Source organism: Ciconia boyciana, chromosome 1 (genome assembly GCF_034638445.1).
Source record: "Ciconia boyciana chromosome 1, ASM3463844v1, whole genome shotgun sequence".
Lineage (NCBI taxonomy): Eukaryota > Metazoa > Chordata > Aves > Ciconiiformes > Ciconiidae > Ciconia > Ciconia boyciana.
In genome coordinates, this window is record NC_132934.1 from 126,216,329 (window position 1) to 126,244,117 (window position 27,789).

At 42.5% G+C, this 27,789-nt stretch overlaps 2 protein-coding genes across 3 annotated transcripts in view; both read right to left on the bottom strand.

Moving 5' to 3' along the window:
• The window catches only part of CYBB (cytochrome b-245 beta chain), a 44,964-nt gene extending 26,584 nt beyond the window's left edge, over positions 1 to 18,380 (bottom strand). Inside the window, exon 1 of the mRNA XM_072848299.1 lies at positions 18,246 to 18,380. The gene's annotated coding sequence lies outside the window, so the exon portion shown is untranslated. The remainder of the gene's footprint in view (positions 1 to 18,245) is intronic.
• On the bottom strand, positions 1,332 to 27,441 carry XK (X-linked Kx blood group antigen, Kell and VPS13A binding protein). Of its 2 annotated transcripts, XM_072848319.1 has the most exons (4): positions 27,197 to 27,441; positions 18,246 to 18,508; positions 11,240 to 12,078; positions 1,332 to 1,453 (listed from the first exon to the last, which is right to left on the bottom strand). In XM_072848319.1, exons 1-3 carry the CDS (start codon positions 27,439 to 27,441, stop codon positions 11,255 to 11,257), a joined length of 1,332 nt encoding a protein of 443 aa, XP_072704420.1. In that variant the 3' UTR covers positions 1,332 to 1,453; positions 11,240 to 11,254. The 2 variants fall into 2 exon arrangements, with proteins under 2 accessions (XP_072704420.1, XP_072704412.1); XM_072848311.1 differs by lacking the exon at positions 1,332 to 1,453 and having other exon boundaries at positions 8,078 to 12,078.
• Between the last annotated feature and the right edge of the window lie 348 nt (positions 27,442 to 27,789).

The following is a 27,789-nucleotide window of genomic DNA, read 5'->3' on the forward strand; positions in this document are numbered from 1 at the left end:
TCAAACAGCACTAGTGCAAAACAGGCCAGAATGGCTGCGCACTGCTGTGTTATTGGAAGGAAAAGCCACCACCAGCGATGTACCCTAAGTACAGATAGAAATGGTATTATATTAAGCTGGCAGTAGTTTCCAGGTAGGGCTGGAGTAAAGTTAGGATAGCATAACCTCCCATGCATAAAGGCAGAGGCCAAAATAACCTGGCTTTGTGTGGGACTGAGGGAGAGGTGCCCAGCTTGTAGCCTTTCGGCAGGGTACCAGGCTTTATGATCTGCTCGTCTGGCTCTGGGACTGGAACACAACTATCATCTATTTGCTTCTCCCTGCGTAGCTAGACCTCTCTTCCCATGCCTTCAGATCCACTACCTTTACACATGCCTGTGATAGCCCGGTGTAACTCTTCTCTGCCCGGAGAGAGGGCCTTCACCAGAATCTGTTGACCAGCAATTTTCCACTCAAGAAAACATCTCGAGAGATGTGAGAGGGAGGGCCATTTTCTCCTACGCTCTCCTATTTTCTCCTGTCATGCATCGCCTAGAAAGCTTTCAACCCAGAGCTAACAAACCGGCGTTTCCCAGACGCGCTGTACTAGCGGCAGCCGGTGGATCACCCGCGGTGCCCGCACCGGGGGTTGCATGCTGCGGCGGGGCGGCTCGGCGATGCCACCCGCTGGGCAGCACGGACCGGCCCAGGGGCAGCACCCACTGCCGGGACCCCACCTCGCTCATGGGGTGCGGTTCAGCTGGGGGTGCTGGAGGAGAAGCGCCCGTTCTGTCCCAGACCTTCCCAGCGTATGCACCTGCCCTTCCGTCCCCTTTTCTATTGCATCCCTGTTCAAAATCTCTTTCCTACTTTTCCCCCTGCCTGTGATCTCTCTTTCAGTGCTGGGATGTCAAATCCCATTTCTAATTAGCAGCTCACGATCACAGTCTGGGAAAGGACCTGCAGAGATCAATTAGCCCACCTGCGTGCTTCCAAATAGGATGCCCTAGAACTGTATCACTCCTGACACACCTTTACATCACCAGTTCCACCACCAGAAATGTGAGGTGCCTCACAGCCTGCTGTAGCTGTGCGTTAGTAGCTCACGACCAAGACTGTGCTGTGCGAAGAGGAGTCCATGTAAAAACGCATGAGAGGAGAGGTCTGCTCAGACGGTGTTAGTGGACTGGGCCAGGCATTGGGGAGTGAGATCTGTGTGGGTCTGTGTGCATTGCCTTTTGCAGCAGTCCCTGGACTGATTCTGGCAATCTCCCGTGCTTTTGTTTGGGAAGAGACCTTGTCCTTCTGCTCCCCAAGGGATGCTGGCGCAGCATGCAGGGTGGTGGGCAGTGGTAAGGGCGAGGCAGGTTTTCCTCAGGTGTCTGTTGGGGCACATTGTCATTCATTAGGCTACATGCAGGACTTCTGTAGACACTGGGGAGTCTGTGAACTTTTTCTAAAAGACCTGTAAGAGCTGAGGAAGAAAACAAGCCCACTGTCAGTAAATGTAAGTTTATATTTTGTATTAAATGTTAATTTACCCTTCAAAGATCAGCACTTCCACAGGGAAATATTTTGGGTGATAAAAAGTCAGGAACAAGAATGAAAGTCAGTGGTATGAAACTTAGGTAAAATGTCAGCACAGCGTCGATTTGCTGGCCACCATGGCCTACAATCTCCAGACAACAGCTTTTTTTTTCTCTTTTAACTAAAAATGCCACTTCTTCACTGTTTCCCTCAGGATCCTAGCTCCCACTCACATGCCCCACTGCTGACTTTTGCAGCTATGTGCTCCCTGATGGATCTGAGCATCTAGCAGACTTGACTCATCACAAACCTTCTGGTGTTAGAGGCAAGCTGCCTTGTGCTAGGATTTCCCTTTTGCTCCACATCTATCACCTGCCTTTCATCTCTGACTTTGAAAAACAATCTTTGAAAAGGAATCTGTCTTTTTACTGCATTTGCACAGTGGCTAGAGTTGGATCCATGACTTGACTGCCTGCATGTTATATTATACAGGGAGGCAGCCTGGGAGCACGCACATGCACACAAAAGCCATCACTTCACAGAAGGGTCTGTAATCCCAGGTCTAAGCTAAATGTGCACCATGCCCTGATACAGCTTTACCTGTTGGCTGGCTGGGTGTCTTAGTGTCTGTGTTGCAGCAGTGGAAGAAATGGCATCAATACAACTACACAGCCATAGAATTATTCCAGTATCCCTGTTCATGCCCAGGAACAGCTCCCCAGGTATGAACACCATAGTGCCTACACCCTAACTGCACAGGTCTGTATTATTTTACATTGCTGCAGTTTGTCTTATAAAATACAAATGAGTGCTGCAATAGCTTTTTGCTGATTTTTCTCTCTCCTAGTCCTCAGCATGGGGGTGGCAGGGTGACCCAGTTCAGTTAGCAGATGCCTGTCCACGACCAGACACCTGACAGATACAGCCTCTGGCTCAGTCCTGTTTGTAGCAAGGATTTTTAGTTTTCAGTAATATCAGTACAGAAAACACTGGATGGAATTATGTCATGTTTCATGCACGTGTCTAAGATAACAGGACACAATGAACTGTGGCACCAAGGAATAGGCTTTTGCTTAAAGCTTTTGCTTAAAAATTATCCTTCAGCTAGATTACTAAAATGTGGTTCATCCCTGTGCCAAGACTCAGCAGGAAGCCTGTATGCTGCTAAATCATACTTAAACTGCGTCTTAATATAGAATTACACTGCTCCAGCCACACAATCACTAGCTTTATGTGCTTCCCTGTGCTCATTTGTCACGATAAAGCTTTTTTACTTCCGGATTTGCCCTGATAACTTGGACACTTGTCTGAGGGTAGCTTGCAAAGCCCCACCTGGCTTAAGCACACTCAAGAGAAGCTCAGAGGCATCCATCCATCTCTTTGGAAAACTGAATGAAGACACAAATGACACACAACCTGGGCTTTGAACTGGGATGACTTTCTTCCAGGCTGAATTACCACTGGATTAATGGCTACTGAAGCCTCCTGTTGCAAGACTGTTTACAGCGCTTTATATATACACACATACCTCCCTCCTGTAATACATTTTTAGCACTGCCAGAGAAACCACTATTAAAAATGGAATTAAAATGAGTGGATTAGATGGGGGAGTACAATTTCCACAATATTATTTATTCATTCTCTTTCTTGCTTTTATGACCTTATAATGTAAGTTTTGATGTCTTAATGATATTTTGCTTTCCATTGATTCCAATGATTTCCATTGCTCAGGCTTTCATAGGAGTAGCAACAGGCTGGAGACACCTCAGTTCTTTCTCAGTTGGGCTTAGAGATCCCACTCTTGCATAGTTTTCTGCTAAAGCTAAAGGAGCTGTGTCCCCCTTGATCAAAATCAGAGCTTTTGACTGCTAATTACAGTGACCTACGGCACCTTCTTTTGTATTCTGGGACACCACCCCACCTTACTGAGACTTTTGCTACCTGGCGGGGAGGGTCTGCCAAATCATACTCCAATCCTTTGCCAATGTTTTTCTTCCATACAAATATGCCCTTACACATGCTAAAATTGCATTTAGTTTTCTAGTACACTGGAATTTCTTGTGAATGAGTGATATGCTCAAGACCATAGACAGTTTGTGTTTTTTAATTTTAGATCTCCCATTAGTAAATCTTCCGTCTCCCTTGCCAATTTTTTTTTCTTTTTCTTTTCTTGCTTTAAGAGACAACTGCTCATTTGCTGTTATACCCTGGAAAGAACAGTGATGTATGGTTTATTAAGACCGCAGCTCAAACACATAAGCCCTTGATTGCTATAGGACAAGTGATTTATAGGTATTCGCTAATGGATTCCTGCTTGGGGCCCTTGGGGGCTTCCATTTAATTTTGCACCAATGGTGGATTATGCTGAAGAGTCAGGTGTAATTGGCAGTTGAGTCATTTGATAAGCTAATGGTACTGCACTCTTTAGCCTTCCCTGAATTTGCCTTACCATCAATCTTTATGGCACAACATCAACATCATTACTGAGGTTCGTATTTCATGGCGAGGCAGAAGTAATTTTTCACTTATTACTTTCCTTGCCTGTTCCCACCTGATAACCTGTCTCCCCTGCGATGTTTTCACTTTCCTCTTACTGTAAAGTAGTTTGGTTCATTTCTGATGTACACAGCCAAATCACCCTGAACAAGACTTAGCACGTGCAATGCCTTAGGTTTCTCCAATCAATTATATTTTATCTTTCTGCAAAGAACAGACACTGATTTTTCAGGGCATCACATCTTGTCAGCTGGTGAAGAAAACATGATCCAAGCAGGAACCAGCCAGCTACCACATGGTGTTACAAACTCTCTGATATATTGCACAGGTCATTGTTTTTCTTTACATGCATAAGGAAGGTGGAATCAGCTAAGCAAACTGCATGTATTATGTCAGTGGCAGTATTTCTGTTCTGACCATTAGCATGGAAATTACCTATTTGTGCTGAGATGCAGAATCAAAACTAATGTGTGTACTGCAACACAATATGCTGGTATTAAAACAGACAAACAACAAAGCCTAATTTTTTAAAAATTTATCTATGTCTAGGCCAGGGAGACCCTCTCAGTTTCTGAGGCTGGGTACACTGCCTGGCTGTACCTGGACTCCTTACTGGGGCTTGCACCATGCACCTTAGAGAACCTTAGAGGATAAATCTAGGTGCACATTTCTGAGTTGCCCCATACTTTTCTGTAGGTTTGCAAAGACATTTTATTATTTTCATAAAATATTTATTTTTCTCATGTTTGGTCTTTTTTCTCCTTGTTGCTTAAAAAATAAGAGGAGGAGGAGGAGGGGAAGCCCACAATAATCCACAAATGCAATAAAAAAAGTGTTTAAGAAACATCTAATTACTCTGCGGTTGTGAGGCTCCCTTGCTTTCCTTGTAGGTCCAAAGTTGATGCTGCTCCTTTTTGAAAATATCCTTTCCATTCTAATTTTTTTTTTAATGACACCTGCATGTTTTTGAGTTACTGTACTGCCCACTGTTACTAACATTTGCAATGTCGCAATGAACAGTTGACACACTCCATGAGTTCAGCCCTTTTCAGAGCCAAAGTTGCACGGCCATAAAGAGCAGCCCTACTGGAAAAATGCAGCTGAGTGTTTCACTGTGCCTTGTTTCTCCAGTTCTATTTAAAATGACCACCATGAAGCAGCAGAGAGGAAGGAGAAGCAGCTAGGACATGTATTCTAAAGAACATAACTGGTGTTCTGAGGGCCACCAACTGCAAAACCAAAGCAATTGCAAGCACCTCTCTTTTCTTTTTCTGCTAACAGAAGAGAGAGGTGCTTGCAATTGCTTTGTTGCAATTCAGCTGTTCTTGCAACACAGATTTACAAGAACTGCAAATCCATGCATAAAGACAACGAAATGCAACACTGGTACCTCATCTGTAAGGTGCCGTGCTGCTGTTTTGATATTTAGCTCCCACTCTAGAAGCCAGATATGAATTAATCTTCACCTTGACTATCTCTGGCATTGCTCTCCAGCTGAATCCATCCCTGATAATTTTCCTGAAGGTAGCTGTGGCTGATTAAAGCTCCGTACTGACAGGGCACATTAATCAGATGAAAAGAATAGCTGATGAAAGAAATTTCAGAAGTTAGTCTCTGTAACATTTATTCACTGTCACTTTGTTTGCTCTGTCAAAATAGAAACTTAAACAATTATGAACATGAAGGCACAGAACGTGTTTAAGACAGGCCGTTTCTAGTTAATTAAATCAGGTGTCACCTTCAGGGCCAAAAAGTTACAGCTGTGCTGTCATTCCAGAAGAATCTGGGTAAGCAACATCCAACTAATTAGCATCTATCCCCTGCTTAGATGTGTTTACCCATTAAAGGCTTCTGGTCACAGACTAACTTTACACACAGCCGCGTTCACATCTGAATTTCACACCTGAAACACGAGATTTTCATACCTGAATACAGACACTCATAATTTCTGTAAAACTTAAGTTCAGTGCCAAGAGATTTTCCTTATGACTGTGAGAAATACAGAAAAGGACAAAACTGTTATTTTTTTCCAGGATATAAAGTTGTCATTCATTCAAGGGAGAGATTCAGTAAACTTGCATTTTGAAGCACTTAACCTTTCATTTTTACTTTAGTCTTGGGGTGAACCCAAGAGATCTAACAGTTTTATTATACTTATTTTTCTTGGTCAGTAAGAAATTACATAATCCTTAACACTTCTTAGTTTTCAAGTCTTCTGTCTCCAGTGAATCAAACTTCCCATCTCTGCCAAATTACTATATATTTATGTTTCTGTGACTATTCCTGAGTGATGATTTTAAAATACAGGATTATAAATAACCACTATGATGTTTGGCTTACAAATATCTCAGTTCAAAATACTGTTTTCTTTGGTACATAAGCCCTTCAAATAAGAGAAAGTAACAGAAAATGATTTATTGTTTTAGACTAGATATTATCAGCTGCTATGGGGAAAAAAAATCTAGGAACTACTGGAGAATTAAAAAAAAAATCCCCCCATTTTGGAAGTTTTTCTTAAATTAGATTACAGTGTACCAACCCCAAGTATTCACCAATTCTGAGTCAGGATGCAAGTGTCACCAGATTGGCTTGCAAATATTATTTTTTTTTCTTTTAAAGAAGGGCTCATTTTAGTTGTCAGACATTTTTCAAGTCTAACAAAACCCTGTCTTTCATTAGAATCTTACTTTAAAGAAGTTGTTCTGCAATCAATGGAACAACAAGAAAGTATAATTTCCTATAAAGTCCATACCGCATCCTTTAAACTGAAGTGATTCCCATTACCTCCCATGACTTTGTGATGTCCTCCTCCTCTTTCCCTCTGCATCTGTTCATCCCCACAACTTCTCATCCTCTTTCATGCTCTGGGCAAGAGGTAGCAGGTATGTGGATCGTTGAGATACACAGGTTTATCACACCTAAAGCATGCTGACCTCTTGGCTTGCTAAGTGGTCAGCAAGAAGGTCAAAGTAGATAGCTCATGCTGAAACCTTTCTTATCAGTAGAATCATTTTATCAATTCCCATCTTTTCCTCCTGGAAGCCTTCACAAAGCTTGTATAAACCTGTTTTTTTCCTCAGATTTCAGCTCTCAGAAAAATTTAGTTATTCTAAAACAGAAACACAGTGTGGTCACATAAGCTTCTTTTCTTTAAGAAACCATGTTGAAAACAAAAAGCAGAGATTCTCTCAAATCTGAAGGCAGATACTATCAAGAAACTTGTGATAAAAATCCTAGAAGTTATCAACATTGTGTCTGAATCTGAAATTTTTCATTTAGGTTTTAATCTGCATTTGATAAAAAAAAAGCTGGATACTCATTTAAAAATCATCCCTTAAGACTAAAAATATTATCTGTAAGAAAGGATAAATTACTTTCTACGTTTTAGGGAGACCAGCTCTTACTAACAGATAGTGGTGTCCATCACCACCGGGACTTCTAAAATCCTTTCTCATTGTTCCTCATTGGAGTGATGTGCACACAGTACGACTTGTTACAATGTATCTATTTACACCTGTATTTATAAAATACACATGTATATATTTTATATATATATATACATTTACAAACACTTAAACATGTTACAAAGTTTTTATGCATTCATGTACCTCCACAATAGCCCTCAGTGTGGATTTTGCTGGCTATTCCCAAGGTCAGAGACAAGCAGGTAGTAAATCCAGATGAGCATGAAACAAGTGTGCAGTAAAAACTTACCAGATCCTTTTTAAGGTAATGATTTCTTTCCAATTCCCAATGTAAACCAACTAAATATTCTCATCTTAACAATAAATAACCTATACTGATATAGTTTCGTATAACACTGTTCTCTTAAACTGCCTGCCTCCTACAAAATTTTCTGCTGAGACCCCAACCAGCTACACAGAATTGGAAGCACCACTGGTTGGAGGTAAGGAACTCCCAAATCAATCACAGATTATTCTTCTGTCAGGTCTGCCTGAAGACATTTCTTCTACTGTCTGGTAACAGACGACAGCATGCTATATAACCTTTACCTTGGAGTTCTGACAGCAGCGGACTAAGAACTGATACCAACACAGTTTCAGGGAGTGTTTCAACATTTTAATTTACGTTGCTTTACAAGTATAAAAGAAAACCTATGTATCAGATCTTACCTACTCTTATACAGGTGAATAATCCTCATTGAGCAAACCTTTGCGTGACTCAGGACTACTCAAGTGAGTACAGTTTTTAACAGTAGCCCTATACCCTCCTGTTGAAGACATTCATAGAGGAGAGTAAAACTACAGTAAACTTGCAGCAAGAGACCAGTCATTCATACACATACATCCTTTGTAGCTAATACTATGCCCCTCTCAGTGCAGCCACTGAGTGTATTGATAACAACACTGTCTAAACTGTCATTATCCTGGGAAAAACTGCCTCTCCTAGCATTATAGCACACTTCAGAAAAATAAGCTTGTCCTTTAAAACACTGGTCTTAACAGAGCATCTTTGCCTCTATGACTCCCTTTCATACCTTCTTTCTACCAGCAATGCCAGCACAGCTAGATCAAAACATACATACAGCAGCAATACTGTTAGTTAATGGGCACTCCATGCTGTGGTGACATGAGGCACAGCAAAAACAATGGCCCTCATGTTGATGGAGTGTTTAAACCGTATTTGGTTAGTCTGCACAACTGAGGCAAAACCATGACAGTAGTATAACCCATGCAAATCTTTCTTTGCTTTTTTCCCCCCTCTCATAACAGTGATTTAAATATTCAGTTCCCTACGCATGCACTTCAGGAGACTGGTATAAAAATAGGAAGTAATATGGCACACTCTCTAAAAATATGCATGTACAGTAGTCTTCATCGATATGTGAGGTTAAATGGTACTATGTATACATACTGGACTCCTGGCTGTGTAAACTCTTCTACTGTTAACTTCACTGTAGCACAGGAATTTCACTGGCTGAGGTTTGTGAAGCTTCTACTGTTTCCAAATGGCAAAAATCACAACTGCACCATCACTTACAGTGTCCAAAGTCTGCTTTAAGGATTTGAGAGCTCTCTTTAGATATGAAGTACTTCTACCTATGAAGCCACTTTTTTTTTTTTTTTTCCAAAGACTAACATTTCAGACCTAGGTACATCTGTAGATAGGCAACAACCATAATTCCCTGATTATTGATAAGTATCCAACTCTAAAGTCAGATACTTAGTTTTAGTTAAGAACACCTGAAAATTTGGCCCTATGTGTTGAACTCTGCAGGTTTGGAAGCAAGGGTTACATTCTCACTTGCTCCTTTAACTCACTACTGGAAAAAAAATAAATCTGAAATACTCTTCTACATCTATAAAAGTACAGAGAAATACTATACTGTACTTCTACATACAGAGAAATACTGTAGTGTCTTCAAGGAGTCACTCACTATTCTATGCTCCTCAGAGAGAGAAATTAGAACTCAGATGTTTGGTGTGTTCCCCAGATACGTGAGGTACATTCCTATGGCAAGCTCAGGCCAAAAATTCCCATTACCACCCACCAATAATTTAATGAGATCTACATACACATACCACACACAGACACATATTAAGCAAAATAAGAACCATAACTCCATTATAAAACTGAAGTATGAAGACATTCATTTACAGTGCAATAAAGAAAAAAATAAAACCAGCTTAGCTCTTTGCAGCGTTGCATGTGACATATTTCATTATAAATGACCTCAGACCCAAGCTTGAGATGCTTCTAATACAATGATGCTGATGTCATCCCTACTGAAGAACTTCACATCCTCCATGATGATAGGATGGTAGCTAAGCTTAGGATACTAGGAGATGCTTCGGGTCATGAATTATTTGTTTCCACTAGCAGCCATAATGTGTAATACACAAAAGAAATGCAAGGTGCTAAGCAAACAAAGTGCAAGAAGTTTTCACTTAATTTTTGAAAATACAGTTGTTTTTGTGTATTTCCACTAAATTCTTGGGTGTTCTTCTGCTAAAGCTTTCTCAGCAACTTGCAAAATACAGAAACACTTTTATTTGTGGTGATATAGTGCATAGAAGAAAAAGTCAACAACTTCCATTTCCTCTTTCGGATTTCAAGCCTGTGATACTTCTGAGGTAAAGAAGTCAGAAGGTTTTGAACTACTGATATGAAACTAACCATAACATATCACAGCCTCAAAAAGAAGGACTCAGTGTCTTCTATCCCCGCATAACAAGTCACTGAGTTGCCTGCTTGGTGTACTACCAACCCCCTGACAATCAGGGTAGTGGTTGTCTCAACCAGCCATCTAAAAGGGAGACATATAGTTAAAACTAATTGTCAAGGCATCTGGTTAACACTGAGTAATAGGTCTCCAGAGAATGATTCATATTCCCTGCCTCAGAGGACATTTTAAAAGATGGGTTGAATTACTCCCTGGAGATGTGCTCTGGAGAGCGCCTACATGACTAGTTCACACTATCTGCCCAACTTTTAGATATTTAAAGTTATATAAAGCGCCACCCTAATACCAGAACATCACAAACAAAGTATTAGACAAGTGATAATGTCAGAAAAATGAACTATTCCAGAACATCACAATTAATGTGTTTTAAATTGAATTCCCTTACTAACAAACAGCAAATATGAAGAGTAAAACAGTGCAAAGCCAATAACCCCTCTGTCCATTCTCAGTAACAGTCACATTTCAGTATTAGTGCTGGCTAATTGGCTGTTTCTTGGCAACCTAGACTACAGTGCATTGTAGAAGTCCAATTCTTATACCACAGAGAGAAGTATGATCTTATTACACTGATTAGAGTGTAAAAAAGTCTGCAATTTGATCAAAGCAGACCACAGCTACAGTCAATATATAGTCAAGGACTATGCTCTGTTTCCATGCTAGGGTGGCATGCCATAATGACATCCTATCTGAAATAAAATGTATTTCCTTCCATCCTCAGAATTCCTGAGTAAGATCAGCATCAGGCCAGTTTTTGAAGGATGTCTCCTATAATGATTTCAAAATAAGCACATGATAATAAACCTATGTGCAAAAACCTCTGAAACAGAAGTCTACAAACAATGATTGCTCTCTATGTCCGTACACAAACACACACAGATACACATACTCATACACTAAGTTTTCCACAAAGGTAGGCTTGTCAGCTGTCATGCAGTGCTACACCTGCAATAAAGAAATCCCATCCGCAAGACACAATGTCCAAGATACACAATGTTCCCAGCAGGTGATCTGCCACCTTCCAAAGGCACCTACTTGCTTCCAGTTTTACTAGGCATTGGAAGAAACACTTTGATGAGGATTTGCCTTTTGAGAATCTATTGTCTTGCTACTGCTCCATGCTTCATCAGTATTTTCAGATTTCACCTCTGCCTTATCCATCAGTACGGTGGATTTGGGAGGCTTGCAAATAAAGCAGAGCAACTTGAAACAGGACAGCAAACCTTCAGAAATGCTGGATGAGAAAAGCTTTTTGCACGGGTGGCAGAACTGGTAGAACACCAACATGAAGAGGACAGCCATGCAGTAACCTATCAGGAGCTGCAAGACCAACAATGGGGCGCAGACATACAGGTAGATATCGGTTTTATAGATGTACCACATCAGCAGGAGGAATGCATTCTCAATGAATCGCAGCATGTAATACACAGTCAGTCGGTACCAATTTTGGGATTTGTTAATTAAGTCAGGATCATTGAGCTTCACCTGCACTGCTGACCAGCAGAACATGTTAATGCCAGCATACAAGAAGGTGAGAAGGCACAAGACGATGGTAGTGCCAACCCTGCTCAATGCCTTCTCTATGTTCTCAGGAAACGGGGACTTGCTTTGCCAGAAGAGAATCCATGGGTAGAAGAAAAAACCAAAGAAATTCACTAGCACAACGGGGAGAGTCCAGATTTGAAGGACTGAACTGAAAAGGACCAACACTGTAACCCGCGTAGCAATCTCAAAGCTTCTCCACATGAATATGCAGAGGTAGGCGGCTGGTTTCACGCTGACATCATAATCATCATACTTAATCTTAATAGCCAGGATGTTGCAACGTAAGGCGCCATATACAATTGACAGGAGAGAAAGGACCATAAAAATACCTACAAAGAGAAAACACAAGTCAGGACCTTCAGCTTAGCAGAAGTTAAAGACATTGCATCAGAGTAGTGCAGATGTAGTTGTCTTCATGGCACTTATGGGGATTCCCAGTAGGCTGTAATGCCAAAAAAGCCATTCCTTGTATACAATTCCAGGTTCTTACTCTAACCCTGCCTGCTATTTTGGCCTCCATTTGTTACTTTTCCAAGTAGCTAGAAAGAAAAAAAGGCACTTGACAGTCACAGGTGTCTCTCCCTCCTCCCCCTGCCCCGGGCTGTTCATACACACACGGTCTTTGGTAATTATTCAGCTCAGTCATAAGAGTATCAAGTTGCTCTCAGGCTCCCACAGTATTCCACAAGGCACAGGGATGCTACTCCCCCCTCTGTACAGATGAAGAACTGCAAAACAGAACCTGAAGTTTTGGAGTTAATTGGGCATGCAGGTACCTCAGTGCTTGTGAAGTTCAATGTCGAAGCAAATTGTCTAAGCTCACAGAAGAGCTGTGCGATGGAGCTCAAAATGGAAAGCCAAAGCAATTTAAACCCAGAACCATCTGCACTTTTTCTGCCTGTGTAGACAGGTATTTGCTCACCTGTCTACACTGTGTTTTCTTATACATCTATTTTCCTTATACATGTTATCTATATCATGCACTTAAAAACAACATTCCTTTTAAAAAGGTCTTTAAATTCAGATCAACTTTCTATATCTCTCATCTACCCAGAATCCCTCAAGTGAAGGTTTCCCAGCATTTAAATTCTGCAGCAAGTGAAGGTGGAAGCTAGTTGTTACCTGGCCTCCCCTCCAGATGCAGTAGGGGCAAAGCTTTCTGGCACTGCATGAGGGAGTCTTGTCTTGCTACATTAAGTAGACACAGATGTATAAGAACCCTGGATGCATAGAGTAAGTATTCAAAGGGAAGTACCTTGATGTTCAGAAGTGCTAACTGACCACGGTTTTGTTAGCATTTGCATACTTTCTTCACAATTTTTACCAACATGCTGAACAGCTGATTTAGGGGACTAATTTTAGGCACCCCCAATCAATACTTCTAGTTTCAATCTTGGCATTTTGTCCACACAAGGAATGCTTCAAATGCAAATGAGCTAAGCACAGTAAAAATGATTCAGTTGTTTCTTTTAGAGTTTCAATGAAACTAACCAAGCTAACTGGGCATGCTACAGGGCATTATATTGCATCAGATAAAACAAAATAATCAGAGTTGGGAATTCTTGATTACGTCAATTACTCTTGCAATGCTTAGCAACCAGTGCATTCTGCAGCCTTCAATTAGTTTATGTGTCAATACCCTACAAATGAACTGGATTCCCTGCTTTGCTATAGCTATTTAGCCATGACTATAAGGGTTTTTTTCTAATGAAAGTTATTAATTTCTAAGCATGATTTTGAAAGAAACAAGTGTATTTTAGGAGCTCTAACAACTTTCTAACAGGATTTTCTCTATCATTCTAGCTAACATCTCTCCCATCCTAATCCTCAAACACCTCTGAATTACTTTGGAAAAGAATTAATTAATCCTTTATATCTAACTTTCCAATACCACTCAGTAAGCTGAAAAATATTTGCCATTTTATATGGTAATTTTGTACGTCAGTTTGGTGGTGCATATATTCTCTGACAATAGTTATGTTTAACACTTAAATTTTTAATGTGTGTTTTTAAACATCTTTTTTACAGCACTGTACTTGATCTGAGGCTTTTTAAACATTATGTCTTAGAAAACATTCACTGAAAGCTGAAGAGCAAGCAAGTGCAGTCAAGAATACCGCCTGATATCCTGTGGCCCTTTACAAAATCTTTCCTGTAGTTTTGAGCCAGCTCTAGAGCTAACAAATAACTTCCATCTGCTAATGAAGCAAAAGAATATTCTCAGAGTTAAAGAAACAAAAAAACCTACCCACTGGGGACAGGGTGCTGCTGTCCTGGAACTCTGCTTACTTTCTGCTTTGATAGGCTACCATCTTATTATCCAAATTCATTTTAGGGATTCTACATTAATTTCAAACTTGTCTTAAAAACTCAAGCCTTCGAAAGAGGCATTTCTCCATTGACAGAAACCAGGTCACGCTGATGCTGGTTTAATACAGTAATCCAGTCCTGCTCCTTTCCCAAAAGCTCAGTACTGTCACCAAACCTTCAGTTGAAACATCACTTTTAAGTCTGTGAGAAAGATGGTTTGAAGCAACCACAAAGGGAAATGTGGGAGGGGTATGTTATTGTTGCTTTTACTCATCCTGAGCAGGCAAAGAAGTGAAAATTTGAAAGGCAAAGTATCTTCCCCTGGAACAGTCCCAAATCCCCTAACAGTGCTCATCAAGGCGGCATTTCTCTTCTTCCTTCCTGCTCCCAGAAGGCTATACTTTTCTTACACATCAGAAGTGCACACTCAGAGTCATTCAGGGAGGCACTGTTTTACTTTGTTGGGTTTTTTTACTGTGTCTCAAGCCTTTCCAAGACAAGGTCTTTCCCACTTCAGAAATTGCTAAGAGAGTGATTTCTGCTCTAGATGAGCTACATCACAAATACCTATTACTGAAATCTTACATTCAGCTGAAGAATCATAAGTTATCTATTATATATACTATAGTTTTCTAAAGTGATAATCAGAACCCTTTAAAAATAAGGGCACTTATTTGTTACTTAGGGCAAGAGACCTAGATAGAAATTTTTTTGCCTTAAGATACAATTTCAACACTTAAAAACAACTATTAATACTCAAATAGTACTCAAAGTATGTTGTTCAAACAACGAGAAAAGTATTCTGTGGTCAGAGCTTAATGAGTTGAGGAGAAGCAACTGCAGAAGCATCTTAAGATATCTGGCAAGACCACCTACAAAGCACAGTTCATGAATATTAGGGAAGTGACGCTGCAAACACCAGCAAGTTGAAAAACATCATAAACCCAAAGCCTCTATTCTTGAAGATGGCAGTCACTGCTACAAATTTTCATTTAAAAAAAATGCACCTTTTGCAGCAGAATAATTTTCTTTTTAAATGGTAGGGAATCCGCTTTTTGAGATTATTCTATCACTGTAAGCAACACTTGAAAAAGATAACTTGACTGCTGTTAACGGCAAAAAACCTTTAAACTTACAAAAAGATCGCTCTTAACAGAAGCAGATCTTCTGCATTCAGTACTGCACACTGAGAACAGGCCCTTTTTCAAGGGTAAGAGGCCAAGGCACACATCCCCCACCTCTAGCTAGCCGATTTTCTAATTAACACTAAGTCGGGTCTTTTTGGCACCTCCTGGCCTTGTGCTTCTCCAGGTGGTACTACCTAAGTGAAGAGGTCTGGATAGCTGCCCAACAGCATGTAAGAGGACCTGAGCCCGATGTCAGCCACCTCTTTGAAGCAAGGTTACCAGCTGGCTCTAAGGCAATGCATGATACTGACAAATGCTGAAGCATTTAGTACAGGGTGAAGCCCAAATGCACAAGAGAGACCTCGGCCTCTGTTTTGGGAGTGCAATTACAGTCAGACTGGGCCTTTCATACAGTAACAAGTTAGGAACTTCTTTCCAGTTACGCTGTAACCGAAGAAAGCTGGATGTCTAGAACTAGGACTCAGATTAGGCTATTACATGTGGGTTTCCAATGCTGCATTTAATCCAACAACATGTCTATGCATTTCATGCTAAACAGTCACAGAAGCTTTATGTCTTTCATCACTAACCTAGACGCTTTGTCCTGGTTTTGCAACTCTCTTTAGTTCTCTTGATCTTACATTCTTGGCAGACAGTGAATGACAATTTTGGAGAATGCCAGACACTGGCAAGAATCTGATCATCCAGAAGAAAACATCCAGACAAATTAATGAATGCCATGAAATACACAAGAAAGATGCAGCATGGCTCTGTTTGACAAAGGGCTAGGCAAGGATGCAGGCTTTTTTCAGATCTGTTCAATTCAATACTGGAAGCAATAATGAGTTTCAAACAGATCTGAAAGGGACAAACCATGCTATGTAGCATGATAGTAAACAGCTTTATGTTCACAGGTGATACTGACCTCATTACTACTGACCAAGCAGAATTTACACAGAATAACAGATGGTAGTGTAGGAATCCAGAAAAGTATGAGACTGATGAGGAGACAAGACAAAGAATGTGGAAATCAACATACAAGGAGAAGAGAGTGATAGTTATAACAGAGACAAATGGAAAAGAGTGTGCAGTTTGGAGGACCGGTGTCAAAGAACAGGCAAGTTGAAGACATCTGAACTGTGGAAGAAGAGTTGGACTGGCTGTTAAATTACTTCGACGATGCTGCAAGATCAAAAAGTTAAGTCATGTCTCTATACATGAGAATCCCCGTGCACACATAACAAACAACAAGCTGAAACTGTGCTATGCATCATTCCCATTTACTCTGGAGGCTGAATAATGCTGGTGGACAAAAGGTATTACTGCAGAAATAAGCTGACTAAAGAGACTGCAGAAAGTTTCAGTATTTCAGAAGGTAAAATACACACAAGAGGAATATGGTTAGGACTCTTGTTTTTCTGATAAATGAGCTCTAATAGAAATTACCATTGTTCCTAAATCACTGATTAAAGGAAAAAAAAATTTTTTTTTTCTTTTCATTTCTATATTTTAGAATTACACCTGGTATGGAGATGGCTTCTGGGAGACACGAGATGACTACTGCATTTTCTGGTGGGTTCACTGAACTCCATGGTGAACCAGCTTATCTCTGGTTGTTTAACTTCACCCACAGAAGGTCACTTATCAGTCTGTGATTCAGAATTTCTCTCAGCAGTGACTGATAAAAGTCAGAAGTAATAGGGAGTTACAAATCGTTATTAAATATGCAGTTCCCTAACCATCTGGAACACAGTGCTTCCCCTTGACCAGTGAGGTCAACACCAGTAATACAAGAAATACAATAAAAAGGTGACCTTTCTCAAGCAAGTGCCATCTGCAGTGAAGTGATTGGAAATTTTGCTAATTGCACTGCTCAGCAAAGGATTCACCTGCTTTGTTCGCATGCCATGTCACAGATGCCATGGTTATTGAAAGAGCCTACCTTAGCTGTGAAGTACTCGGAAACTGCCAGGAGCAATGTCTTTCAACTAACTACTGCTATGACCTTAAACAAGTACTTTTGTATAAAGACCTTAACCTGTTGTAATATCCTTGTGTGCTGACTCGCCCTTTGGCATGCTAAAGTTTTCTATTCCCCGAGTTGAGGGGAGAATCCTGACGTTACTATAAAGGCTCCTCCAAAAATCTTAGTTCCTTACCTTGGTACACTGCCAACCAAGGCACCAGAACTGAAGAAAGTATTCAGATTCATAACGTGTCACTCTAGCCTCAGCCTCCCTAGCTGTGAATCTGGTAAAGATCCCTGACCTCTCAGGGCCCTGGAGGTATAACAAGAGCTATTTGGTATTTCAGTGGAAACACACCTCCAGTTCACACAGGTGCCAAAGTCCTTTCTTACACCAAAAAGCTGGTTGTCCTATGATCAGCTGGAGTTCATTTAGCAGCCAGCCACCAAATCAAGACTTTTTTTTTTTTCCCAAGGAGCTGGAGCATAGAGGAAGATGCGGAGTCCCACGGTGAGAGAGAGGTGTCCTGGTGAGTCTGTGTGGTGCATCACTGCTTGGTGAAGGCTTAACAGCTTGGGTCCAGAGATGAGATGGCCACATTTGCATACCAGCTTATTGAGTCCTGCCTTTTGATTCCAAATTCAGAGTCTGGCACAAGTAAAGACAGTTCATATCCTCAGTCCATATTTGAAACTGCATTCCTGAAAGTACGCCTTCCTTAATGCAGCATGGCAAAACATGCTCTGCACTGTACCCCAAGGAATTTTCCAGAAAGTTTGCTCAAAAACCAGAATGGAACAGAGGTAAATTTTTTTTTCCTCTTCATGAAGACACCTTAGTCCTTCCAGCTGCTTCCCTTTCATGCCATAATGGCCACTTATCAAGTGAATGTTTTTATAGCAACCCAAGTATGCTACAGGAAGCATGATGGTATAGATAAACTTGAGAGCAACATCACCATTAAAAGCTGTCAGGGAAATGAAACCCACTGCAATATTTTTGGTTCTTGCCCAGGGCAGCTACACCTGACTGCTGATCCTTCTCCTCTCCCTCCCACCAAAATACGGAGGTGATAACAACAACTCTACCTACTTCTGGCAGCCGTGATCTCCTGCTGCAGGACACAGATGTAGAGCTGGAGCGTGAGCTGGGGTGCTGAGCCGAGGAACGCCTGGATCACAGACGCCCTGCTGAATGCAGACCTGTGCGTACACAGCTTGCCTTCAGCCTGGCCGACTTCCTTCTCAATTTCTTCTGAGTACCCATCCTTGGGCATCTGCTTCTTCTTCGTGATGCTGACATAGGGCTCTTCAACTCTGCCAGCACGGAAGTAAATGTAAAAGACTTCCACACACCTACAAGAAAATCAGTAGAGTAACAGAAAAAAAATGAAAGAAAAGCATAGGTCTTCCCACTCCTTAGTATTTTAAGCCATCACATACTAAGTCATTTGTTCACAGAGCAAAGCCCATACATTTTCTCCTCTTAGTAAATTTAGAATATGACAGATTTCACCCTTTACAACATGAACTACATGTGACTACAGGGCAAGAGTCTGGCAGTGCCCTTTGGGCTGCTTGTAGTACTCAGACACAGGAGGCAGTTTAATTGTTTCCTATGAGCTGCCCTTGCTCTCTGCTGTCCTACTGAAGTCCTTAAACTACTCATCCTACAATGTTCATAGGCTCCCAACCCAGGACCCAAGTCGGAAGTGTTTCTTCAGATTCTCATGTCTTTCTCTTGGTGTTATCTGTACATCTGTGACATGGCAATAAAGCCACTTCTCATACCTTTGCCTTAAACAATCAATCTCAAGACATTGGAGGGAAGGTCAGGGTACAAGTGGGTGCACACACCTCAAACAGTTGGACTCTAGACCAAGCAATGGTTCCAAAACACAAGTAACAAGCCATAGCAGCAATAATGAGAACAAGCAGTTCAGAGCCTCACAACTCTGGATATTAACATTTTTTAAAAAGACACAAATAGGAGCTTTACTCCTTACGGTTGCTTACATTTATTGCACTGTTTAAGGAATATTAAACAAAATCTTGCAAAAATATTCGAAATAAGAAGATACAGTATTTCCAGTTGCTGCAGCTCTTTGTATTTTAAACACAGGTGAACCAAACCCTCTTTTTTATGTAGGTCTAACTTACCACAGACTAACTTTCAAAGAAAGAAGTGGTGCCAGCACACACATTTCTATTCATAAATTACATATTATTGTAATACACACTGCCTCTACCCATGCACAGAGAATAATCTGTACATTTGTGAGGGAATGGAAAAGGGATAAAGGGGTTGGCAGCAGCAAATGCTGCAGCAACGAGGACAAGTTGGATCCTTGAGTATTAAAGAACATAATACAGCCTCAGACACATTTATGAAAGGAAAGTTTCTGAAACTTCCTTCCAATGCTTGTTTTTAGTTTGTCAAAAGCTTTAGAAAACCTATTCTAACAGAGTTGCTTGGGTATGAAGGTGTCAAGGGTGAGCTTGGGCATCAAGCAGGACCCAAAACACAGGGGAACAGTCAACCTTGTCTGGGAAGTAATAACAAGCAAGGATCTATTGAGGTACAGATGAAGTCACAAGCTGAGGGAGCAGGGAGAGGAAAGAAACACTATTTGTCACATTGCATAGGGTCCTAAAAATACAGGGCCTGCTATGGAGGAGTCCGTGTACAGCAGGACCATAAAGGATAAATGGTGTTGACTACGGAAAAATAAAACCCCCGAAAGCCCAAACCCAGCGCAGACACAACCTGTTTTCTCTTTTATGCCTAACACTGGTACAGGCTGCAAGAAGAAAAACAATTGTAGTGCGAGCAACAGGACTGGTGAGGGCTGGCTTCCAGCTCAGAGGGAAGCTCGGGGAGAGAAACCCCCACTGCGAGGACAACCTGTGGCACCAGCTGTGGTCACTTCTCCTCCCATGGCCCGACACACGTGGTATCTTCTTCTTGTGTAGATATCATCCGCTGATGAGGACTGAGCTGTCTTCTTTCCTTCCACAGTGCCTGCTGGGGTTCCTCTCCTCCACTTGGTGGCCTCTGTAGGTAATACTTGCTGGAATGCATCATCTCCAAGTCTCTAACAGGTCAGATTTGGCCAGTGAGTTTTTGTAATGTACAAATAAGGCTTATCTTCTATTTAAAAGTATTTCACAATCACAAAGCATGGAGCTGTGCTCCTCTGAGACTTTGAATTCCCATTTCCTTCTCAGCTTGATTTTTTTTCAACAATTGCCAAGTCAGAGTCTAACACAGCCTTTTAGGGGAAAGCTCACAGACCAAACTGTAAAGCAGCACTGATAGAAATTCAAATAAAAGCATACTGATTTTTGTTTTAATAAACTTGATTTAATTTTTTCCCCTAACTGGACCAAAAGCAAGTTTCACTTGCTCTAGATGGAGAGCAGTTTTAGGATCCTGTAGTACTATCCTTGATTCACTAGGCTTCAGCTACTATTATCACTAAAGCTATTTGAAGCACCTGGTGCGCTGGAGGCTCCATTCACAGTGGTGACTTTCTATTTTCCCCTTGTTAATCTTTTCAGTCCCTGCCAGTCTTGTTCCATGTGAAAGAATCCACTCAGCCAAAAATAAAGTGTGAAAAATTAATAAAGCCCAACAGCTTATGAAGCCAACAGAGATTCTGAAACCAACAAATTGATTTTCTTCCAAAAGAAAGGTCCCAGAACATTTTTGTCTCACTTAGTATTCACAGCCATCTATTCATCCTGAGCTGAGGGCAAGTCTGAAGCTATTACAGAAAATGAGATCTCAGCATCAGCCTCTGAACTCTTGCCATGTGTGATTAGAAGTAGATACAGTCTAGGGACCCATCTACCAAATATGCAGTAATCCCATAAAAGAGATTATAAGGTTCATAAGACTACTGACTATAGCAAATATTATAATCAACAAAATGTTGGGTTTTGGAGCAAGCATTTGATTTGTATTTACTAGTTAGGTATTAAATAGCAGTTTATTGTTTGTGAGGGGAAATTTTATGTCTGTATAGAAAAGCAAACACAATGTGAAATGAATTGTCTGATGAGCAAACCTTAGGGCCAAAGGGGACTTTTACCAGTACAAAAGAGTAATAAAAATGGTATGTGCAAGCACTCAGATTACATCAGTAATGATGCTCATCTTCTTCTGAGCCCTGTCCATCCCGTGCAAGAGTGTCTCTGGAGGTCATGCCTTCTGGGGCCAATAACAAATGTACTCAAGACTCTAGCTGCTGCCACTGCCCAAGCAACTACTTCAAGCAGGAGCAGACTGGCAGCTGATACACTAGAAAGAAAGAGCACTGATCTAAATGTTTAAGTAATAAAATGTAAGAGGGTCAGAGACACTTGAAGAACCATCCAGGTGAGAAGGGTTCTGAACAGTGATGAAGAATCGATTCAGATCACGTACCTGTGCCATGTTACCACTTTGTCTATGAAGTGCATTCAGAAAGGCTGGCTTTAAATGAACTGGCTTGTTCTTTTTTAGCATGAAACACAACTAAAAGATAATGCAAGAAGGCGATTGCTTCAAGCCAGTTTTCCTCCACAGTTACAAACTCCACTACAGAACAGGGAATTCCCCAGAAGCCCCAGTTGCTCACTGCTGCTCTGCTCTAGAGGAACAGGAATGGGAGATCCCAACTTGTGCACAATCCATCTCCTGCAATGCAGTGATGTTTAGGACCCTTTCAACAGATCCTCACGTGGCATCAACAGCAGAAGGCATGCAGCTGGCCAGTTTCGCTGCATGTAAAGCGATGACAGTTGCAGTACGGGCTCTGAAGGAACTAAAATTACTTTGACAAAAAAACCCGTCAGATCCACTCTCTACAGTGAAAGTTAAAAGGTATGAAAAAGATGGTGCCGCTTTCTCCTCTGCTGCCAAATCTTGGCAGAGAGAAGACCTATACTTTTTCAAGGACCCTGATGGTGCCTACAAAGAGTGATTCAGCAGCAACACATTCATCTTCTACACAGTCAGTAGGCGGAATAATCCTATCCTTATATGCCTGCTGAGAGCAAGCACCTCATTCCCTCTTTTAGTCATGGATGTGTGGGATTTAAATACAGGCAAAATAATGGTGGTGTGAAGAGGGAGCACGCAATGAAAACAGGGAACCGGCCATAGCCAACAAGCGCTCCAAGAGCAAACATCTATTTGAGAGACCTATCCACACACTCTCACTGCAAATGTACAAGCAGATTTCTCTGACAACTTAATTTTTAGTAATTCCTTTTCTTTAGAGAAGTGTATGCAAAAGACTTATCGGTCCTGTAGATTTACTTACCTGTGTCAGACAAAGATTTGTTCCTCACTCATTGTTCTACCCTCCATCTGCACTGACTTTCTGTTCATTGCATCCTGGACACCTAACACATCTGCTCAAGAATAAAGGAAAAAAAAAAAAGGCCTGAAGAGGGTTTAGGCATATTCTTCCCATCTGGAAAAGAGGGAGATGCATCAACGGTTGTAAAGTTTAGAGCCAGCAGAAATCTCCTACAGTAAGGTCTGCCAATGGAAGTCCTACAAGGAAGAGAGGTTTCTAGAGCTGTGCTATTCTGAACTATAAAGCAGGTCACTAGGAAAGAGAGACTACCCATGAGAGACAATGCTTCTGCACAACGTGGCTGAAGCGTTATCTGCACCGTTATAGCTTATTAGATTCCAAACTGCAGAATTAGGTGCCCAAAACATTAAGGACTCTGATAATTTCAGCCTATAAGTGGTTTGGTTTTTTTTGGTTTTTGGTTGTTTTTTTGTTTTTTTTTTTTACTTCCTGCAGCTCACAATCTAACTTTGGCTGTATCAGCAGCTCCTCTGGCAGTTTGATGCAGACTTCCTACTGCATCTGCTTTGCTGCTGCCTACACAGTACATAGACACATGTAATTGTTTCTCCTTATGCCTCGAGAAACAAAGCCTGAGCCCATTTAAACAAAAGGAAGTCTATTGTTTATATTAGAAACATTAAAATCTGATGAAAACAGTCATTAGTGTTCTATATAGAGGCCTGTTACATTGGCTTTCAATTTTTTTCGCAAGAGAAGTTCATCATCCTGCAGACAGAGCCATCTCCTAATTGCGTGTTCCTGGTAAGGAAGAACCTGTAGGCCCACATTCAGCTAATAGAGCACTAGAGATGGTAGCTTCAAAGACACCAGCCGTCACGTAGCTTTCCTCTCCATGAAGCTGGTGTCAGAAAGAAGCACTGCCAAGTTCACACCAGCCCCTTCTGGATATGCCACTTCAGTAAATCAGATCGTAAGGAACCACCACATCCAGCAGACGTACAGTACAATACCACCAACACCCCCCGCTCGTGACTGTAAGCCCTGACTGTTCAAGTCAGTTTGTTGGAAATCTGCACTCCTCACTTCAGCTCCCGACCTATTCATTGCTTGCAGAATAGAAAAGGGCAAGCAAGTTAACAGGGGTTTCTCTGGCACCCTTCATGAAGAGCTATTTGCATTTTGAACAAATCCCTAGGTGCAGAGCACTACACTAGCAAAAATACATCCAGTTATTATTTATCGGAATTGTAGCAGCACCTAAAACCTCAAGACAATGTTGGTGCTACAGGTGCTGTCCAAATGAACAGGGAACAAAGAGACAGTCCTTGGCTCAGAAGCAGCCGATAATGAGCCAAAAAGCTCATCATGGTCTTCTCTAAAGAAAATAAAAATGTATCAAATCTCTCATTGACACTGGCTATCATTTTAAGTCATTTTTTTTGTGTAACACTTTATGTGGTATAAGAATCACCTTTTACAAAAGAAGAGAAAGTATCCAAATATATTTTCTAAGCATCCAGACAAATTAGTGCGCTCAGAAGGAGTGGCACCAACCTGAAATGCTGCAGGAATGCCCCATGGTGCCCAGAAACCTGCAGTCACTTTGTTCCAGCCAACTCTGAACAGTCTCCGGCATGCCTACATCCTGGGGATCAGAGCCAGGCCACCAAGGTGGGTAGGAATTTTACTCTACAAATTGCTCTGAATTTATAGAGAAACTCTTAGGGAGCAGGAGAAGGAATTAAAAAATGGTCTATTAGCAGTACTCTCCCAGTACAGCAGAAGTCCTCTCCACGAAGAGGGAAGCTTCCTAATTTTAGTGCTTCCGGTGGCTGCAGCAGGACAGCGAGTGCCTCCTGAACAGGTGGAGTGTGGGTGTTCGGGGAAGGTGGTGGTATGCAAGAAGGTTTTATAAGAGAATGTACTTTCTTCCCTGTCACACAGAGGATTCAAAATAGGCTAGATCATTTGGCTTGTAAAGCTAAATACCCTCCTTCCCTGCCAAGATATTTCCATACCATTCCCCAAAATTTAAACGTAACTTTTTAAGGGAAAAAGGAAGGGGAGAAAGATGTCTATCTTTTAAGATGCTGAAGAAAACTCACGCAACGTACATGGGCTGTCTGTAAACCAGTGCACTGATACTTGAGTATTTGAGTCTGAACAGAGAAATACTAACTATCCTGTATCATGTCAGAAACCAAATAGAGATGGTTAAAAAGCTAGCGTTAGCTTTTTTAAAGCCAGCTGAAGCAGACTGCCCTCTGTTGAAGCATGCTATCTCACACAGCCTAAAGGCTTTTTAACATTTCATTCTGATGCCGCAAGCGGGCAGAGCCTGGGGCGGCTCTACTGTCTATGTGTCCTATTTGACCTAATTTGACCCAGCACTCCCTAAAAGGCCCTGGGCTGTGCCAGTGGGATATAAGAGAGACCAAACACAGGGGATGGAGTGAGGCTTCATACTGGGGAAGCAGATGACTAACAGCAGCAGGACTCTCTGGTGCAAAGGAGCAGAGGTTTGCCTAAAAGCATGGAACAAAATGGCTCCAGGGACAATGGTCCTTTTCAGCTTACAATGGTTAAAGCCACAGTGAAGTGATGATAGAGCCAAAAAATATTTTGCCTTCTAGCTATCACCTCAGACTTGTGTGTATTCCAGTCCACACAGGATATAAAGCCTCCTGTGCAAAGTAGGGAAAGGTAAGGTATTTCACGTGCTGAAAACACTTCAACTTTTACGGTGCAGATCTACACCTGATGGGAAGCAATCGGTTTCCTCTTCTGACAGATAAAACAATGTTTAGTGGCAGTGGATAGGAAGGCAAGGAAGAGAAAAAAAGACCGTTAATGTCTGTCTCAGGCTGATCACTTCGCCTTCCCACACTTCTGTACTGTATCCTACGAACAGATACATTTCCCTGAATCTAAAGAGAGGTTGTTTTCTATGAAACTTTTCCTCTTAATTTGTAGAATCCTTCCAGCCCTTAGCAGGAAATAAGTTTTTTAGGTGGCATGAATGTGCTACCCTCTTTTTATTAGTAATTATAATTCCAGTTATCCTGGGTCTAGAGAAAGGTTAACAGTCATCACTTTGTACTGCCTAAATGATGCCATGGGGACTGCGGCACAGGCATGCTGCAGTGCTTCCAGAACATCTTCAAACCTCCTGGAAACGCTAAGTTTGTAAATCTTTGAGAAAGGCAGAAGTGCAGAGCCGGCGACACACTCATACACTGCAGCATGAGAGGGGAGAGGAGAGAGGGCTTCCGTATGCCCACTAGTTTTACAGTGGCGACTGCTGCTGGGAGCTTGCCAACAGGGCAGAAAGCGTGTTCTGCACAAGATGAGGCTCGTGTTGTACACAGATAAACTTGATGTTGAGAAAGAAAGAGAAAGTGAGATCATACTTGGTGGTTAAGGTCAAAGCAGAAGTCTATGTCTCTTCCAGATAATTAGAAAGAAAATCCTCCAATTTGTTGTTGTTGCTTACATCCTTTGTTTGCTTCTTCCCATCTTGCAGCTTAATGTGACAGTCTTTCCTTGTCTGACCACATGAAATTGATTTAGAATGACAAAAGTCATGAACATAATTTTTATTTTGATAGTTGCTTTCCCTTTGGTTCCATTCTTATTTTCCAAAGAATATGGAAGTATTTGTTCTTAGCTTTTAGAAAATCAGAGCGCTTCAAGAACTTAACTGTTAAGCCATAACTTAAATCTCTTTAAAATATTAACAAAACAAACAAACAATCCAGCCATGGTTATAGAGGAACACAATGTTTTTGAAGTGTAAGATGTTTTGTAACATCCAAACTGTTCACCCTTATTAGTGTGAACAAATCTTCCTTTTCCACACTGTCCAGGAATTTCAAAAAGTTGGGGATACTTCTCCTTGCCTCTATTACAGAGACGCTATATTTAATTCCTTCTTTCGAAAGAAAAAATTGGAATGTAAATTTAAAATGAAAGCCCTCAGCAAACATTTTCTCATGGGGTTGCGCCACCTCTGTAACTTTTCATCTATCTGGGGGTTTTTTTCCCCTAAAGACATTTTCAATTAGAAGTTGAACTGAAGCTGAAAAATCTCCGAAGCAATGTGGGGCAAGAAGCCCACTCTTGGAAAGAAGAGACAGGCTAAAGCATTACTAGTATTTCCAAGATGCACAGATGGCATGGGTACTATCACTGTTTTAAACTAGCAACTGAGTAAGTCTTCCTTTCTCCCTTGGAAGTAACCTCAGAGCAACGTGTAACGGCTAAACCAGCAGCGAACAGACACAACCATTTGCGAAAAGCCCCACGGACAGAAAATAAGCGCAGAAAACGCCATCAGAAAGAGGGAGGAGGCACTGCCAGGCTCTCCTCTCCTCTCCCCGCAGGAGCGCAGCCCGCCCGCCACCTGCCTCTCAGGAGGGGCTTAACCCCTTTTCTCCAATGCCAAGTGCGCACCGAAGGTCGGGAAGCACCACGCCCCTCGCGTGTTTCTGCCTAAGGACGTTCGGAAAGGAAACTGTTCCTCCCGCAGGCTTCAGAAGTAAGCCAGGGAAGGGTCTGATCGGGCTAACACCGGCGCAGAGCAGCAGCAGCCCGGCAGCGGACACGCCCGCACGGCAGAGCGGCCGGGGCCGGGGCCGAGGCGCTCCGGACGCCCGTGGGAGCCCCCCGGGCTCGCCCCCGGCCGGCCCGCTGAGGCGGGAAGGGGCGGCGGGGCGGAGCGGGACTCACCGACCTGACGAGGGGCCCCAGCTGCAGGAGGTGCAGCAGCAGCACCAGCGGACGGTCGCGGCTGACGTCGCGGTGGATGAAGACCAGGCTGAGCTGCACCAGCGCGCAGGGCAGGAGGGCGAAGAGCAGCGTCAGCCACTGCCACATGCGGTCCCCCGCCGCGCGGTACGCGCCGCTCAGGCACAGGGCGGCCGCCGTCTCGGCCACGAAGAGGATGAGGGAGACGAGGACGGAGCCCGGGAATTTCATCGCGGGGCGCGTTGTCGCCGCGCCGCAGCCGCCCCACGCCCCGGCCCGCCCAACCGCCGCTGAGGCGCGGCGTGGTGCGGCGCGGCGCCCGCTAGGGGGAGCCGCCGGCGCAGCCGCCGCGCTCTCCGCCGCCCCGCGGCCTGCGCCCGTGAGGGGCCCGGGGAAGGCGCGGGCCTCGCCGCCGCCCTCGCTGCCGCCCCGCCAGCGGCGGCCCCGGTGCGGGTGAGCTCGGCGCTGCTGGGGCGCGATCGTGGCAGCGGCGGGGCTGGGGGGTATATGGAGGAACGCTCCTCGGTGGCGCACGGGGAGCCACCCCCTCCTCAGGTCTCCTTTGGCCGTGAGATACAT